The sequence below is a fragment of the Emydura macquarii genome, unplaced genomic scaffold (genome assembly GCF_026122565.2).
Source record: "Emydura macquarii macquarii isolate MOO-44397 ecotype Brisbane River unplaced genomic scaffold, CSIRO-AGI_Emac_v2 contig_3305, whole genome shotgun sequence".
NCBI classification, from domain to species: Eukaryota; Metazoa; Chordata; order Testudines; family Chelidae; genus Emydura; species Emydura macquarii.
The window spans coordinates 2,521,151-2,538,163 of NW_027133442.1; the positions used below are offsets into that span (position 1 = coordinate 2,521,151).

Genomic DNA, 17,013 nt, shown 5'->3' on the forward strand with positions numbered 1-17,013 from the left:
ACAGTCAGTGAGTTTAATGATGAATAAGTAGAAGTGTAGTGTTAAATGGAATATTCTGGCTAAGGGTGAAGGGGTTGTAAAATGTAACAAGTGTTGGGGTTGTTTTTGGGGAGCAGCCTCAGTGTTTGAGAGTAGAACAGGATAGATAGTTCCTGTTCAGTACAGCTCACTTAAAACAAGTTCTGCTTGACCAAACAGAAGGTATTTGACTGTTACAGGTTTCACGTGCCCTGTTCCCTGAGTGATGTGCACTGTCTGCAAAGGCAGAGTGCGAGTATGTGGGCTATAGGAGTATTGGATCATTTCTCAAAGAGGGCAAAGTTAAGGTTATGTTGGCATGTATGTTAGCTCTGTGTTTCCTGATTTTCAGAGGTTTGAGTTTTGCTGGACTCAATGTTCTGGCTTGAGATATCTCTGGAAAACTAGTTTTCCTGATGTTTTTTAAACAGAAAGATAAATGTTTGTTGTAGGCATTGGTAATCATTTAGGTCGCTGTAGTTCTCACATAGGTTTGCAGTTGATAGGGTACAGTACAGTCACTAGTTTAATTAGAAGAAGACTAGTTTTATATAGTGTTTTGCATCAGTAGATTGCAATGAACTTTACATCATTATTCCCATTTTACAGATGGGAAACTGAGGTACAGAAAAGTAAAATGATTTTCCCAATGTCATCCATCAGACTAGTGGCAAAGCCAGGAATAGTCTGAATCCAGTGGTTTCTCCACTAGGCCACACAGTTGCTGTGGGATTCCTTGGTGCTCCTCCCCATCTGTATCCTCACTGTTGTTGTGGAATGGGGATTATGGTCATGCTTGGAAATGCTTGGAGTGCATAGTTGCTAGCAGGGCTGGCGAGAGAAATCTCAGCCACGGTTTGTGTCCCCAAATCTTGACAGTTTTATCACATGGTGGTTACAATAACTTTAAGGGTGTGCAAGGAGACTGGTGTCTGTCCTTCTTCATCTCCCTTCCCCACAACATGTATCATCCTGGGCAAGATTTCAAGCTCACCTTCCCATCCCATTAAGCCATTATTAGCACTGTAGGCGCCATTAGCATGCAAGAAGTTGCTCGTTGCTGTCTTGTGCTCCTGCTGCTATGCTGTGTATCACAAGTAGCAGCTTAACCAAGGAAGTGTACAACCCTCCAGTATGTAGCCTGAGCTGCACTAAACTGAGCCTGTCACCCCCACTAGCCACATCCAGCTGGGCCTCCTGCCCCTGCTTCATCCACGCTTGCCAGCTCCCCTAATCACCTTCCACACAGGGTGACAAGTATCTTAACTGTTCGTTTTGTGGATTTCAGATGTTTAAATTTGCATTACTTTCTGCCCTCTCACATGAGGGGTCAAGAAGAGGGTCTCAAGCCCCTGCAAAAGGATAGGGCCCCCCAGATCCCAGCTCACGCAGGAGGACATTGAGAGTGTCTCAGACACCCCAAGCGGACAGGGTCCCCCAGATCCCAGGACACACATTGGCAAGGGGGAGAGGCTCAAATCTTTGCAAAGGGGTGGGGCTCCCCCAGACCCCAGCACCCACATGGAAAGGGAAAATTTCAGGGCAGGGTGTGGAGACCAATCAGAACTCCCAATTCATTTGCCACCCCTCACATTGTCCACCCCTCTTCCTTTCCCTAACATCCATTCTAATTTATCCTCCTTCTCCAGTACTCCATCTGTTTCTGTAGACCCAACCCCCCTTTCCTTATTCCCACCCACTCTTCCAGCCCAATCATCCTCTCCTCCCAGCAAGCATTCACATACATAATTTATTTTCTTTTCAGACCACATACTGAGACAAGAGCCCCCAGATCCCAGCTCATGTTAGTGGGGGTTAGGGACAAAGGCTCAGACCTCCATAGATGGGCAGGGGCCTCCAAATCCTGGTTCTCTCACACAAGAGGCAAGGGCTCAGACAGCCCCAAAAGGGTAGCCCCCCCAAATCACAGCCCATATAGGGGAAGGTGTATGTGTGTGGGTCAGATCACCACAGGAAGGTGGGACGCCCAGTTTCCAGCACACACATGAAGATTGTGGAGAGGGGCTCAGCCCCTCAGATGCTGACTCACACAATGGAAAAGAGAATGTGAGGTTGACAATGCCTCTGCCCTTATTCTCCATCAGTCCTCCTGTCACTCACCTTCATATCCTCCGTCCCATAATCCCTTCGCTATAGCACCAAACCTCTCACCCCTATTCACCCCCTAATTGCTATTTGGTTCCAGCCAACCTTTCACATGTCTATTTTTTTTCAGAATTACTTTATTACATTATCCTTACATAAAATAAATTTAAAACCCCCTGAATGCTTTGAACAGTATTATGCCTTTAGAACTTTTCCAGATTCCTGCCCCAGGTGGGTCTTAAACTGACACTGGGTTAGGTTCAAAGAACTACTGCTTATTCCATTGAGCTATCCAGCTGTATTGAAGTTTATAGGACTACAAACCCTGTTGGTTCTTTTGTCCTCTGTTGCTCAGTGTAATCCAATGAGTTTGTGTGCTAAACTTTTTGGAGACTGTTCTGAATTTTGTGCCCCTAAAGTTCTTGGCATCCATTACCCCTAACTGGGGCTAGCTCTCAAGCAGCTGAGACCCCTGTGCCAGGATCAGAGCCATGGTTTGATTCCCAGGTCTGGGCAAAAAAACCGACAAACCAACATTCAGGAAAATCTCAAACTTAAGAAAGCTTCCCACCTCCCTGTTTAAAAGCTGTGTCTCAGAAATCCCTTGGTTAAATCACCCCAAATTTGGTTCACTAACTCTCGCCAGACAGCCCTCATGAGCAGGGATCTCAGTTTTCCGTGATAAAAAACCAAAATTCTCCAAATAAAAAAACATAAAAATCCTAGTTTTTCCATGATTAAAATGGAACACTGAACTTTAGTTTCCCTAACCACAATACATAGAGGCATCAGTTGAACACAATGTTTTATTGATATATTTACAATTTTAAGCAAGTTTGAAGCCTACCAGTGCTATAAATCATTATAATATAATAAAATTAATAGAGTAAGGGTGGCAATAGCATACCATGCCATCTTTACTTCTGTGCAGCTGCTGGAGGTGGTGCTGCCTGGCTGGGTGAAATGACTCTGCCTTGAGACTGGTGGCAGCTGCTGGCCAAGCATCCAGCTCTGAAGGCAGCGCCACTGCCTGCAGTTTCTCATGTGCTCCCCCCAGATACATTCTGCATCTCCCTGTGGGGGGGGGGCATGCCCCCCAGTTTGAGAGCCTCTGGAATAAATGACACTGGTACTTTCAGGAAAATTTAGTTAATAGTTAATGTTTTCATTTTTTCACAAAATGTAGAAATTAAAGGTTCTCTGTAAAATGCAAATTCCGTGTTTTTCTGCGTTTTTCCTTGGCAAACAGATTTCTAGGATCTCTGCTCATGAGGCATACCGGATCTTAAGGCAGTCTGTGTAACCATGCAGATTTTAGATCACGTAGAAAAGTTGAACTTTTAAATAGAAAACTAAGGTAGAGCTGGTGGGCTACAATAATAGATCTGTGCATTACATTTTGTAGAATGCAATCATATACACAATTATCTCATTTACATATCATAAAACATTTAGAGCTGAGGACTGATATGCTCAACAAATCCAATCAGAACAGGTGCTGTAAGTTTGGATGTAAGACGTAGGTTTAGCTTGTTACTTTTTAACTGTTGTGCTGTTCCACGTTGAGGTCCATGGTATAGGAGAAAACCTTACTATTTTTGATTGATTGTATTTTTAATTGGCTATGTCTTGTGTATGAGTATTATATACACACATCTCATCCTAAATAGTACAAGTCAGTTTAATAGTAGTATAGCCCTAAACAAGACATGCTCATGAAACAGTGAAACAGGAACTATTCCTAGGACATTGTATATAGTAATATAAAAAGGCACCCACCACCACAGTATTTGGCCTTATATGATTTATTCTGAGTTAACATTCCAAGTAAGAGAATAGAAACACCATGCCCCCACTGGAGCTATAGATACACGGGCAGACATTTACATGACCAGATTTCTCAGCTTTTAGTAGGTGGAAAACATGTCTTGCAACTCTTTTTAGGTATGTCTAAGCTTATGCTTAAATATACTATTTCTGGGGGAGCAAATTTCATAGGTGTGAGTCTGCCTTCGTTGTCTATGAACTTGACCCTCAGGGCAGTGTTCTGGATTAATGTAAGTTGTATGGTGGTCCTGAAATGTAGAGGTTATGTTAAAAATTCGGTAATTTTCTTCCATGCCACACAGGCCTAAGTGGTGACTAGCACCTTGTGCTTCAGTGTGAGTTTTTGGCAACTAATAAGTAGGGTGGTGCAGAGCTCTGATAAATTCTAGCTGGCCTCCATCCCATATAGAAGCAGCTATCCAGGGCTTCTGAGTGACATTTTGTCCCTGGAAGAGCCAGTTACAATAATCAAACCTAGACCCTATCTACACCTATCTCAGAGATTCGGTGGCAGTTGACGGGAGTTACGCAAGCTACGCAAAAAACTTGCGTAACTCCCGTCGACTTCTGTGCTTCTGTGCTGTGCGCTGTCTTCACTTCACTGCACTGCGCTGATGGGAACTGCGTTCCCATTGACGCAGCGGTATGCCACTTGTGAAGGTGGTCTTAATACGTTGATTTCTGGATCGACTGAGTGGGTAGTGTAGCAGTAGCCCTAGCTATAGCAAAGGCTTAGCTCAAAGGGGCAAGGTCCACATTTCAGACAGGTCATAGTCTCTCTGCTAGATGTAGATTGAGAGAATATTTTCTAGCTATTTATACTGTCTGGGAGCAGAAACAATATAGTTACTTAGGTAATATAGGCTATAAATAATACTGTCGAATTTGAAGTTATTTTGCAGCCGTAGATTGAAACTTGCTTTCAATATACAAAATAAATGATTTTACAGATCTGATATTTGTTTGCAAACAATTTGGGAATTTAAGGGCTAAATTTGAAACACATGATCTTCACAAGGAATAAATTGGTCAGCTCTCTTGGAAGTTCTTTAGTGCTATATTAGCTTTTTGGTAACATACATGCTTTTAAAATAGCATTGAGGTTGCAACAATGTATAGCCAAAACATTAAAAAGTTATTTTTTAATATGTCCTCAACTCCTGGACAATGATCTTTTGTAAAATCTGGTTCCTTGTTTAAAAGCACTGTCATTCAGTTATACCAAAGTGAGGGATGGTGTAATACTGTAACACAGTACGCTGATTGGAGACTTCTGCAATAACTAGTCATAAGAGGATACCTTTGAAAAAAAGAATCAAGAAAATTCAATTTGTCTCTTTTCATTCCTTTAAAGATATATATATATATATTTTTTTAATTCTTCATAGAGATAAACGTTGGCGCTCTTAGTCTGTCAGGCGTATTTTTATTTTACTGAGTTCTTAAAGCTATTTTAGGTTGATAGAAATCTGGGGATACCTTTAAAATGTATGTTCTAATAGATAGTAAATAACGCATATAAAATAGCTTTTCCAAAACACAGATGGATACTGATTTGTCCCAATGACCTAGAGAATCAGAACAAAGCCATGTTGGAAATACTAGCTTTCAAAATAGCATGTGAAATATATTTTAAAAACCCAAAACTTTTAAAAAGCTTAAATTAATTCCTGTCCCATTGCAACCCCCCCCATTTCCAAGCCCTCTCCCCAAAAAAACCCAACACTGGCAGAACACTTTATTCCTCTAGTTTGACCAAGTTTTTATAGATGAGTAAAACTGGCAGTAGGAGCCTTTAATGGAAAGATTGGCAAAACATAGGCACCAGATAGCAAGGCTCAGATAAATGTTAAAGCAACAACACTGGAGAAATGCCTCAATATAAAAGTTAGCACTTTCTGTATAGTTGTATGGTCATTAAGTTTGTTGAAGAGTGCTATGGTGTGATTCTGTATAGGAGGATAATCCCAAGATGGATCTAGATGATGATTAGAGGTAACAAGTTTTGCCATGTTTCAAGAATATGAATTAGTGATAGTACATATAAGAGACCCACACAACAAGGTGCCAGGGAAAAGAATTAAGTGAGATAGTTTCTTATATAGAGCAATTCCTGCCAAGGAGAACAGAGACTCTTCAGCAGACAACCAGGAGGCTGCTCACTTTTAGAACATTTTTGAATGTTTTGGCTATAAATGGGAGCATTGTATATCAAATTTACTATTACCACATTCTAACCTTCATATATAACGTGAACTTGCTTGTTCTCTATTAGCAGAGCTTCCCAAAAGAGAATCTACACAGTAGTAAGAGTAAATGATTATTTTTTTTATCATTTTGTACCCTTTAAATAAAGAGTAACTGGATTTTAAAAGGGTCTCGAGAAGAGCTGTGGCTACTGTCCTAAGAGGTGTCAAGGCTCTGTCCTGGCATAGAAGTCCTCTGATTTTAAGAGTGTAGTTACCTATTTATTACCTTAGTCTTTTGGAGGTTGTGGTGGCTAACAAAGTGCTGTATTATATAAACGTACATGAATATAAAATGACAGAAGATAATTAATTACAAAGTCTAATAATTACCGAAGCTCTTCAGTTAAAAAAGTTTTGAAAGCCAAACTCAGAAGGGAAGATATTTAAATAAACTACAAAAATATCAATTGTTTTCTTCTTCAGGGGAAGATTTTGCTGTTGTGCAGCAGGAAATCATTATGATGAAAGACTGTAAGCATCCAAATATTGTTGCCTATTTTGGCAGCTATCTCAGGTACAATTTTTGTTTCTTTGCTCATTTAAAAAATGCTGTAGTGCTACTGCTCTGAAAAGGAATGTTCCATAGCAACACTTAGCAAAATATAATTTATTAAACGCTATTACACTGCCATATTTTCTGTAATTCCTTTAACAGTACTGATTGCTAAGACATTTCTCTATAAATGGACTGTTTCTACTGACTGGACCCTTCAGGGACATCACAGGTCAATGTAGGTGATGTTTAGTCACATTGTTGGATGGGAATTGAAATTTCACCAACTCTGTATTGAGACAGCACTGAATGAACTCAGCAGGAGGAATATGCTGAATGTAACGAGAACTGTGTACACCCAAGTGTCTTTAATGAGGTTTTACTATAAAAGATTTTAGGTTTCTCTTAATATAGTAGTAATTTTTCAAATGGATCTTTTAGTTTGCAGCAAAGTACATCTGCAAATGATGTTTACATGGAGTTTACTAGACTGAATTAAAAATATTTTTTGCTATTTGATAACAGGAAATATGAAGAAAAACTGAAGAGAACAGTAGTTCTAAAATAAGTATTAATCAAGGACATTATTGTATTGTGGTACATAGGAAAAATGAAACTTAAAATTTCTAAAGGCCACTCATGTTTGTATTTTGGGGTTATCTTTAATATCTGAAGGTGATGCATGTTTCAGTTCTGTATTTTATTTTCATCCTATTCTTAGATAGCACGGTTTTTAGCATATTTAGAGGTCTTGTCTCTGTCACTTGTTAATAAATTGCATAGTCAATTGCTTGACCACATTTTGGTTGGTTATGAAATATATTCAAGAGACCAACTAGCCAGTATCAGTCAGGATTATTGTTATAAGCCATTAACATAGTATAGGAAAAAGATTCCATATGGCATCAGTCTCCAGAAAGCTGCATCATGCAGTATTGTTACATTCATCTTACGCAGATGTGCTCCCAAAGTTACACATTTCAGCTGGTAGTATTTGTAGGATGATTTTATAAATTGCGCATCTCTTTACATGTTACTAAAATTCAACCCATCCGCCTGTTCCAATCCTTAATTTATTGTTCTGTTCCTTTCCTTATCTTTGTTTTGGATACTAGAAGAATAACTCTCTACCTGTTGCTATGATACAATAATCGTATGTCCTGGTCCTGACAGCTTTCCTATCTACTTAAGCCAAAGCTTAATTTACCTAACGCAAGGTGTTATGGGATACTTAGTGTTAGTGAACAGGATTATAGTAAAGATATAGGCAGATTGATGCTATATAAATGCTATAATATTTGCCCTTATTGCTATTTATGCTTAATGCATACTAATATATAGATTGTGTGTAATACATATTGTTAATATGATATAGATGCTAGCCAGCATATATCAATCAACATATTCAATAGGTGTTTCATCTTCCCCTGCTATCGTTTCTTTTGGGTAGTTTCTTGAGAGATTAATGAGGCCCAGTGAGTATTTAATTATGTATACAAAGTGAAACAGCTTCAACAGGAAACAGAGAGAGAGAGAGAGACTTCTTATAACCAGGGTAGTGGGATGCTCAGCTGGGTGACTGGAGACACAGATTTGTGTTCATTTTCTGAATCAGGGAGGGCAGGAACTTGAAGCTGTCTCCCACATTACAGATAAATGCACTGGGCTGTTGGCTATTCTGAAGTGGGAAAGTGAGTGTGTGTGTCTGTCTCTCTCTCCCTCCTCCCCCCCAATAATTTTTTCACAAAATTTTTTGAAAGGTCTGTTTTTTGTTCAGATGCGGAACAAAAACAAATGTTGAAACTTTGAAATTTGTCACAATTTTTGTTTTCCAGCCAGCTCTGGTTTGTAGTCCTATATCCTCTTAAATTTATTCAGGCCTGCATTTCAATGCAATATTTTAGTCTTCAGTTGTTATGGAAAAGTGCTCTGACCGCAGGCACATCCCTTTGTGGCTGGGCATGGCATAGCAACTCATTCATCACCGAATGTCCCCTATTGACAGCTGCTCCAGCCCTGCAGTTGTCTGCCTGCTCTCATGACTTGGCTTAACCAGGAGATCTTCAATGATCTGGAATTCAAAAAAGAATCCTACAAAAAGTGGAAATTAGGCCAAATTACAAAGGATGAATGTAAACAAATAACACAAGTACGTAGAGACAAAATTAGAAAGGTCAAGATTAAACTAACTAGAGACATAAAGGATAACAAGAAAACATTCTACAAATACACTAGAAGCTAGAGGAAGATCAAAGACCAGGGTAGGTTTGTTACTCAATGATGGGGGAAAAACAATAACAGAAAATGTAGAAATGGCAGAAGTGCTAAATAACTATTGTTTGAGTTTTTACCGAAAAGGTTAGTAGCAATTAGATGTCTAACATAGTGAATGCCAGTGAAAATGAGGTAGGCTCAGAGGCTAAAATAGGGAAAGAACAAGTTCAGAATTATTTAGACAAGTTAGATGTCTTCAAGTCATTTGGGCCTGATGAAATACATCCTAGCATATTCGAGGACATATCTGAGCCATTAGCGATTATCTTTGAAAAGTCATGGAAAACAGAAGAGATTCCAGAGGAGTGGAAAAGGGAAAATATAGTGCCAATCTATAAAAAAGGGAAATAAGGACAACCTGGGGAGTTACAGACCAGTCAGCTTAACTTCAGTACCTGGAAAGATAATGTAGCAAATAATTAAGCAATCAATTTGCAAACACCTAGAATGTAATAAGTAATAGCATGGATTTGTCAAGAACAAATTATGTCAAGCTGATAGCTTTCTTTGACAGAGTAATAAGCCTTGTGGATGGGGGGAAGTGGTAGATGTGGTATATCTTGACTTTAGTAAGGCTTTGGATATTGTCTCGCATGACCTCATAAACAAACTAGGGAAATACAACCTAGATGGAGCTATTATAAGGTGGGTGCATAACTGGTCGGAAAACCATTCCCAAAGAGTAGTTATCAGTGGTTCACAGTCAAGCTGGAAGGGCATATCAAGTGGAGTCACACAAGGATCAGTTATGGGTCTTCTTCTGTTCAATATCTTTATCAGTGATTTAGATAATGGTAGACAGAGTACACTTATAAAATTTGTGGATGATACCAAGCTGGGAGGGGTTGCGAGAGCTTTGGAGGATAGGATTAAAATTCAAAATGATCTTGACAAACTGGAGAAGTGGTCTGAAGCAAATATGATGAAATTTAATAAGAACAAATGCAAAATACTCCATTTAGAAAGGAACAATTAGTTGCACACATACAAAATGGGAAATGACTCCATAGGAAAGAGTACTGCAGAAATGGATCTGGGGGTCATAGTGATCACAAGCTAAATATGAGTCCACAGTTTAACACTGTTGCAAAAAACCCAAACATTATTCTGGGATGCATTAGCAGGAGTGTTGTAAGCAAGACAGGAGAAGTAATTCTTCCACTCTACTCTATGCTCATTAGGCCTCAACTGGAGTATTGTGTCTTTTTGGTACCACATTTCAGGAAAAATGTGGAGAAATTGGAGAAAGTCCAGAGAGGAGCAACAAAAATGATGAAAGGTCTAGAAAACATGTATGACCTATGAGAGAAGATTGGAAAAACTGGGTTTGTTTAGTTTAGAGAAGAGAAGACTGAGAGGGAACATACATTTTCAAGTACATAAAAGGTTGTTTCCTGTGGGAGGGAGAAAAATTGTTCTCCTTAATCTCTGAGGATAGGACAAGAAGCAATGGGCTTAAATTGCAGGAAGGGTGGTTTAGGTTGGACAATAGGAAAAACTTCCTAACTGTCAGGGTAGTTAAGCACTGGAATAAATTGCCTATGGAGGTTGTGGAATCTACATCTTTGGAGATTTTTAAGAGCAGGTTAGACAAACACCTGTCAGGAACGCTCTAGATAATGCTTGGTCCTGCCATAAGTGCAGGGGACTGGACTAAATGACCTCGCGAGGTCCTTTCCAGTTCTAGGATTCTATGATCTTCAAAGTTATAAAGCAAAACTTGCATATTTCTTTATAGCTTGGAGTACAGACATAAGTGAGATTAATGCATACAGCAATTTACAAGCATTTCATAGAGTCTAAATACTACATATATTTTTATAAGAATAATACCTATTTTGAACAAAACATACAGGTGAGCTAGTTTGGTTTCCATGAGTTTGTCAGTTCATGGCTAACATGTATAGCCTTAGCCAGAGCTGGCACTTGGCTTCCTAGTGTCACAGTAACTAATTCTAGTTGGTGTACTGAACAATTCTTTATTTGTACTCTGTGCAGGATGAACCCACTCAGTCAGTTACAGCTTAGGGCTATACTGTCTTAGGATAGGATGCATAACCAGAACTTTATAACTTATTTTGATACTGTGGTTCATTAGAATCAGTCTGTTTTATTGATAGAGAAAAGAGCACTTCTCTGCATTTTAAATTGTCATTCACGGAAGATATGTATTTTTTTCTTTCATTTCTGTAGTGTTGCGATGGACGTTACATTGCTTTGTGTTTCTAAAGTGCCCCATATTAGACTGGCATCTTTCACAACACTCATGAAAGTAATTTTTATACATATTCCCCCCCCCCCCCCCCCCCAAAAAAAAAAAAAGTTACATTATTGGTGGGGGGGAGAATTCAGAAAAATTAAGCTCTGTTATTTTAGTGTTCAAATTTCTCCCATTCTGTCTTCTGTAAAGTAAGCCTTTGTGAGAACTAGTTGATCATTCCATTCTTCTGTTTTTGGAGGAAGGATGGTTTAGTTTGCAGAAGTATTGGTAAATCTTTCCAATTGCTGTAGAACATTTTTGGATCTTATTTTTAAAATACTTTTCCTACCGATCTTACTAGTAAAGTTTTGGTAAGAAGATAGAGAATAAAAAGAGCTATTTCTAATGCTTCTTGTGAAGCAAAGTGTAAGATGTAGTGTAAGAAATACTTGATATATTGTATTCCTTGTTTCCTTTTGTACCTTTATGTTGCAGAGAGCTTGAATTGGTGCTGTCTTCAAGAAGATGAATGTTATTGTTTGTTTCTGATTTGTATTATTGTAGATCGTAGAGCCCCAATCATAGACCAGGACCCTGTATGCTAGTCACTGTACAAATTTCAGATAGGAATCTCTGTTTACAAGACATCAGAATATTCCTTCGTGCTGCATCCTGAATAGAATACTGGCACATGCTAGGGGTATGTCTACGCTGCCAAGGCTGCACGGATTGATGCAGCAGGATCGATTGGGCGGGTTGTTTAGAACTGCTCAATCAATCCCGGAAATGCTCTCTGGTTGATGCAATAAATCCACCCCCACCGAAAAGAGTAAGGCTGTGTCGATTGGCAGGAGTCTCCCGTCGATGCAGCACAGTGGAGAAGCTCCGGTAAGGCAACGTAATTACATGGATGCGAGATACGCAAGCTGTATCTCTTGTTGACCTGCTGGTGTCAGTGTAGACCAGGCCTAGGTTACCCCTTCTCTTAGATGGAGCCACTATTCCCTTTAGGAGGCTGCATTTCCCTTCCTTCAGTCTACACAGGTGAACAACCTGATCTAAGATTTGTCACTGATTCGTTTTAATTTTCTGACTTGTCAACATCTTTCAGCAGCAGGAGCAGCAAGAATAGCATCTTTGTTTTGCAGCTCTCACTCTGCTGCACTGTATTTCGTTCCCCTATGCCCTTTTTTTTTTTTTTTTTTTTTTTTTTTTTAAATGTATAGATTCTCCAAAGGGTCAAATTCTATTTGCTTTAATGTTAAGCCATAGCGTTTGGCTGCAGATGTCTAACTGGTGTTGTTACTCTTGTCTCTGTGCTTTGTTTTCACACTTGCCAAAGCTGAAAGGATGCAGATATCTGTATACGTTTTTGCTGTTTATTACTAAAGTAGCTCCATAAGTGTAGAAGGGACTTCAACTGTCTTGAAGCACTTAGAATGTAAGTGTAAATAGATAAGGGATGTGGATGGTGAGTTGTGAAACACAGGACTTCCTTCTGATCCTTTCATATTTTCCTTTTTGAAAGTGTGATTTCTTTTTTCACCCTAGCCCAACTTTCAATTTTCTCTTTTGTTTTACAACCCTCACCTATTTTCTACATTTAAAAAAAAAAAATCCTGAACTAGTCTCTTTTTTCATTTCTATCTTCTATTTCTTTGTTTAAATCTTTGCCTATTTTCTTTTTTCATGTTTAACCCTCTATTCCTCACCTAATATTTATTTTAACCCTTACTAACCCCCTTTATTTCCTTTCCCATGTGATCTTTCTTTCATGCAGAGGTTCCTGCTTTATCTTTTAACCCCTCTTTACAGTCAGCAACTTGCCTTTCATTTGAACCATCCTTTTTCCCCTTACAGAAATGAGAAATGTCATGACAAATTGTTCTGCTGACATCAGTGACTTTCAAGGTTTTAAGTGTTCTACTTGTGTCTTGCTCTCATGGTGTCCCAAGACTGCTAGTGCTGTGCTAGCTTTTTCCTCTCTTCCTCATTGCTGGTGACTAGGCCGTACACAACCACATATGGAAGCGGCCTGTCTGAGCCCAGTGCCCTAAGTTGCTGCATGATCCTGTGTCCCTGGGAGATTAGGTGAAGGGGACTGGCCTGCTTAGTTATCTGCAGTGTTTTGTCACTCTTCTCCTGCTGCTGCTAATTCCAGTGCCTTCCTGGGTGCTGGAGGCTACTCTGGGAGTGACTTTGATCAAAGTATATTTGAAGACATTTTCAGGAGCTCATCAGCAAAACCCAGAGGTGTTCCTTGAGCATTCTGGCCCACTGGCAAGTAAGGGGGCCCAAAGTAGGGGTATTCAGTGAATAGTCAAATGTACATAGCAAGGCAGCCTTCCTTTCCTCACTCCCAGTATTAATTCTGTGTCACAGTGCAGATGGTGGGTGATTCCTCATCCTTTCCACTAGCTTTGGCAGGTGAGAAAGTTGCCACTCAGGATTCTTGCTCTCATAGACTATAAACTCATAGGCTATAAAGTCAGATTATGATCATCTAGTCTGACCTCCTGCACAACGCAGGCCACAGAACTTCACCTACCCACTCCTGTAATAGCCGAGCCCACTTCTCTACTTCTCCAGTTTGATTCTTGCTTCACGCAGTAGGAAGGCCACAACCGCATTTGGTTCCATTAGTCTCTTTCAACAGAAAATATTAAGTAAAAAGAGAAAACAAAAAATCCACCTTGAGTGTGCCTCATGTGGTAGTATGGTGGCCTGGGCGCCCTTCAGCCTTTATCTGCTTTGAGACTAGAGGGGAGCCTCCGCTATCTTAGTGGAATAAAGCAGGGGTTGAAGCAGTTTCTGGAGCTTTGACAGACAAAACCAGGCATAAAGGGATGAGTGGAGAAGCTCTCCCACTGGGCAGAGGAGAGGCTCTCCCCAGACGTGGCAGTGGAATGAGACAGGAGCTAAGGTGGGCTCTTGGGTGTGAAATACAAAACTAGCCCTTGCGAGTGGAAGAGAAGCCCAGTGGTGGAGAAGGAGACTTTACCCAGGGGAGCCTGAGACCTGAAGGTATCTCAAGACTTGCAGGAGATAAATGGTCTCAATAGGTCCCCACCCGTGGCTCGCTCACTCTCTCTGCTGTGCTTTGGCAAGGGCCTCACTGCTTTAGCTAGAGACAGAGACAGAGTAGGCCAGTAGGCTTCCCTGGTTTTACTCCTCTGATCTGAAAGAATCAGAGGAGTAGGCCTAAAGAATGGTGGTAATTGGCTGCTAAACTGCCAGTCCGATCAAGGGAGTGGTTGTGACCCAGTGTTTGCAACCTTTACCTTAGAAAGCAAATTTTCCAGTGAGTAGAAAATTAATTTCCCTTAGTAATCAATTCTTAAGAATTTTAAAGCGCACACATTCTTCACTCTTCACATTACTGCAATAAATAGGGGAAGTTCTTGGATGTTTGTTGAAAGTGGGTATTTTGAGTATCACATTAGCATAGATATTTTCTGTGTTAATTTGTACTTGCATAATATGTAGGCTTGTTATGTTCTGTTGCTTAATGTTTAAAACCTTTGAATGATCTTTATTAGGCCAAATTTTAAGTATGGAAGGCTAATGAATCCTTATCACTTTTTAGGCGAGATAAGCTATGGATTTGCATGGAGTTTTGTGGCGGTGGCTCTCTACAGGACATTTATCACGGTAAGCCATGATTGCACATCTGTGAAAGCTAAATATAACTTGTTAGGTCAATGTATAGTTACAATATTTATAGGATTAAAAATGCAGGTTTTAAAATGATTAGCATTGTTTACCTGTGTCTTAGGATCTAATACATAAAATTCTCATTAAATGGTTATAATAACTTGGTTAAGGACAAATAGCAGTTTATATATTAGAAAAGTACCAGTTTGTCAAAACAAATTAAATTAACTATAGATTTTTGAAGGTGGGTTGGTAAGAGAGAAATAACTTGTGTGTTTTGATGTACTGCTTCCTTGCTTGTCTTTAATTTTACAATATTTCTAATGTAAAAAACAAAATGAAGAACATGCTTCCAGTCATGCAGTTTTACCATATATCCACTTTTCTTCCAAATTCATATGAGCTTGGCTTTGCTATAGTACACACTATTACCTGAAGATATCTGGTATATTGGACCAGTTGTCATAGATGGTGTTGCTTGCATAGAGATATTGTCATGTATATTGATATTTGTATTACAGTGGTGCTTAGCGGCTCTAAACAGGAATCAGGGCCTTGTGCGGGGTGCTGTACAGACACAAAATACAAAGGTAGTCTCTGCCCCAAACAACTTACAAAACATGGTTTAAGATTAGATGCAACAGGGACATAAAACACTTAAGAGCTGGGAGGGGTATGGTAAGGTAACAATGAAATGAGCAATCCTCAAAAAACAGCACACTGATGGACAAGAGTATAACCCCGTTAAAAAGGGTATTAGCTGAAGGTGGAATGTTGTTAGCTTTTTTTGCATTCTTTCTTTCTTTCTTTGCATTACATTTGTTAAATCTATTGCTAAGGCTGTAAAAGAGTTGATTTTTTTTTTTTTTTGGGTTCAAAAGTTGTGGTCACAGTTAGTTAAAGATACAGTTCAAGGCATGAAGACTACCTTCCAAAGTAAGGCAACAGCACAGAAGAGATGCCTAATGTCTTGCTTGGCTCTCAAAGGCAAGCATGACAGAGGGATGGGTGTGGCAAATATGATTGAGTGGTGCCATCTGGCACATGAGATCATAATACCACTGAAATTTGTGGTAAATGTAGAAAGGTAAAAGTTGTTGTTTCAGCAATAAAATTGTGGCCCATAATTTTCTGACCGCCCTACCTATCACACAATGGCAAGAATACATTAGTTGATAGAAATACATATTTTTGTTAGAAAAGTCTTTGAAAAATGCCAGGATAGTGGAAATCTAAGAACAAGGATTTTATTGCTCTGGCACTTAGGATCTGCAAGAAAGGGACAATATTCCGGACAAAATGGGTGGCAAATGGGGATTTAGTAATGGCCCTGATGAGGTCTTTCCAGTTAAAGATCACTCCAGGAACCTTCAAGCCACCAACATCTAAATTGCAACGACTTCTGTTGGAATTATTATTTATGCCAGCTATTACCACGACACTAATTTAACCATAAAATGCAAAGACCAAATGGTATTTATACAATTGTTCTAAACATGCCTAAAAAGCCACCGTGAAAGTAATTTACTACATCCAAACAGTAACAAACATTGACAAGTATTTGATCAAAATACTTACAAACAGGCTAACCCCAGAGATGCTTAGTCTTATGTGGTTCAGCTCCAACTTGGTCAAGCAGTTACTAGCAATGAACCCTTTAGGAGTTTACTTTTTTATACCCTTTAACAGACAAGTGATGTCATTGCTAATTACTGTCTTCAGCTAAAAAAACAATTTGAGACAGTTCACCCTTATTTCCATCTTAATCCAGATAAGATTTACAACCTCCTTTCTTCCCAAGGACTTTCCTCCACTCCTTGCTGACCAAATATTTTTCCATTGCACCTGGGTTCACAAACGCTTTAAAACGGGTATGTGGAGTGGGAAGATTTATGTTGGCTCCTTTTAAGACAAATTCCTTTTGTCTTATTTAAAACCATCTGCAATCACCCCTATCAGTCAGAAGCCTTCTTTTTAGAAACCCCTTTTCTTCTTAGTTATTCTTAGTTATCTTATCTTCCATACTTCATTCCATCTGGCCTTATAACTCATTATTTTCAAGGCCTTCCTTCTACTTGCTAGTCAGGGTCTTTCTTTACAACACATATATATTATCCAAACTTAAGCTAACTATAATTCTTTAATTTCATATTTACCCTACAACTTCCCACCCCAGTAGCTTCATCTTCTGC

At 39.3% G+C, this 17,013-nt stretch overlaps 1 protein-coding gene across 4 annotated transcripts in view; it reads left to right on the top strand.

The window, feature by feature from the left end:
- MAP4K3 (mitogen-activated protein kinase kinase kinase kinase 3) overlaps positions 1–17,013 on the top strand; it is a 144,610-nt gene that overhangs the window by 11,420 nt on the left and 116,177 nt on the right. For all 4 annotated transcript variants that reach the window (XM_067532920.1, XM_067532921.1, XM_067532922.1 and 1 more), the window contains exons 3-4: positions 6,624–6,714; positions 14,754–14,818. In XM_067532920.1, the coding sequence (XP_067389021.1) occupies positions 6,624–6,714; positions 14,754–14,818 (156 nt within the window). The remainder of the gene's footprint in view (positions 1–6,623; positions 6,715–14,753; positions 14,819–17,013) is intronic.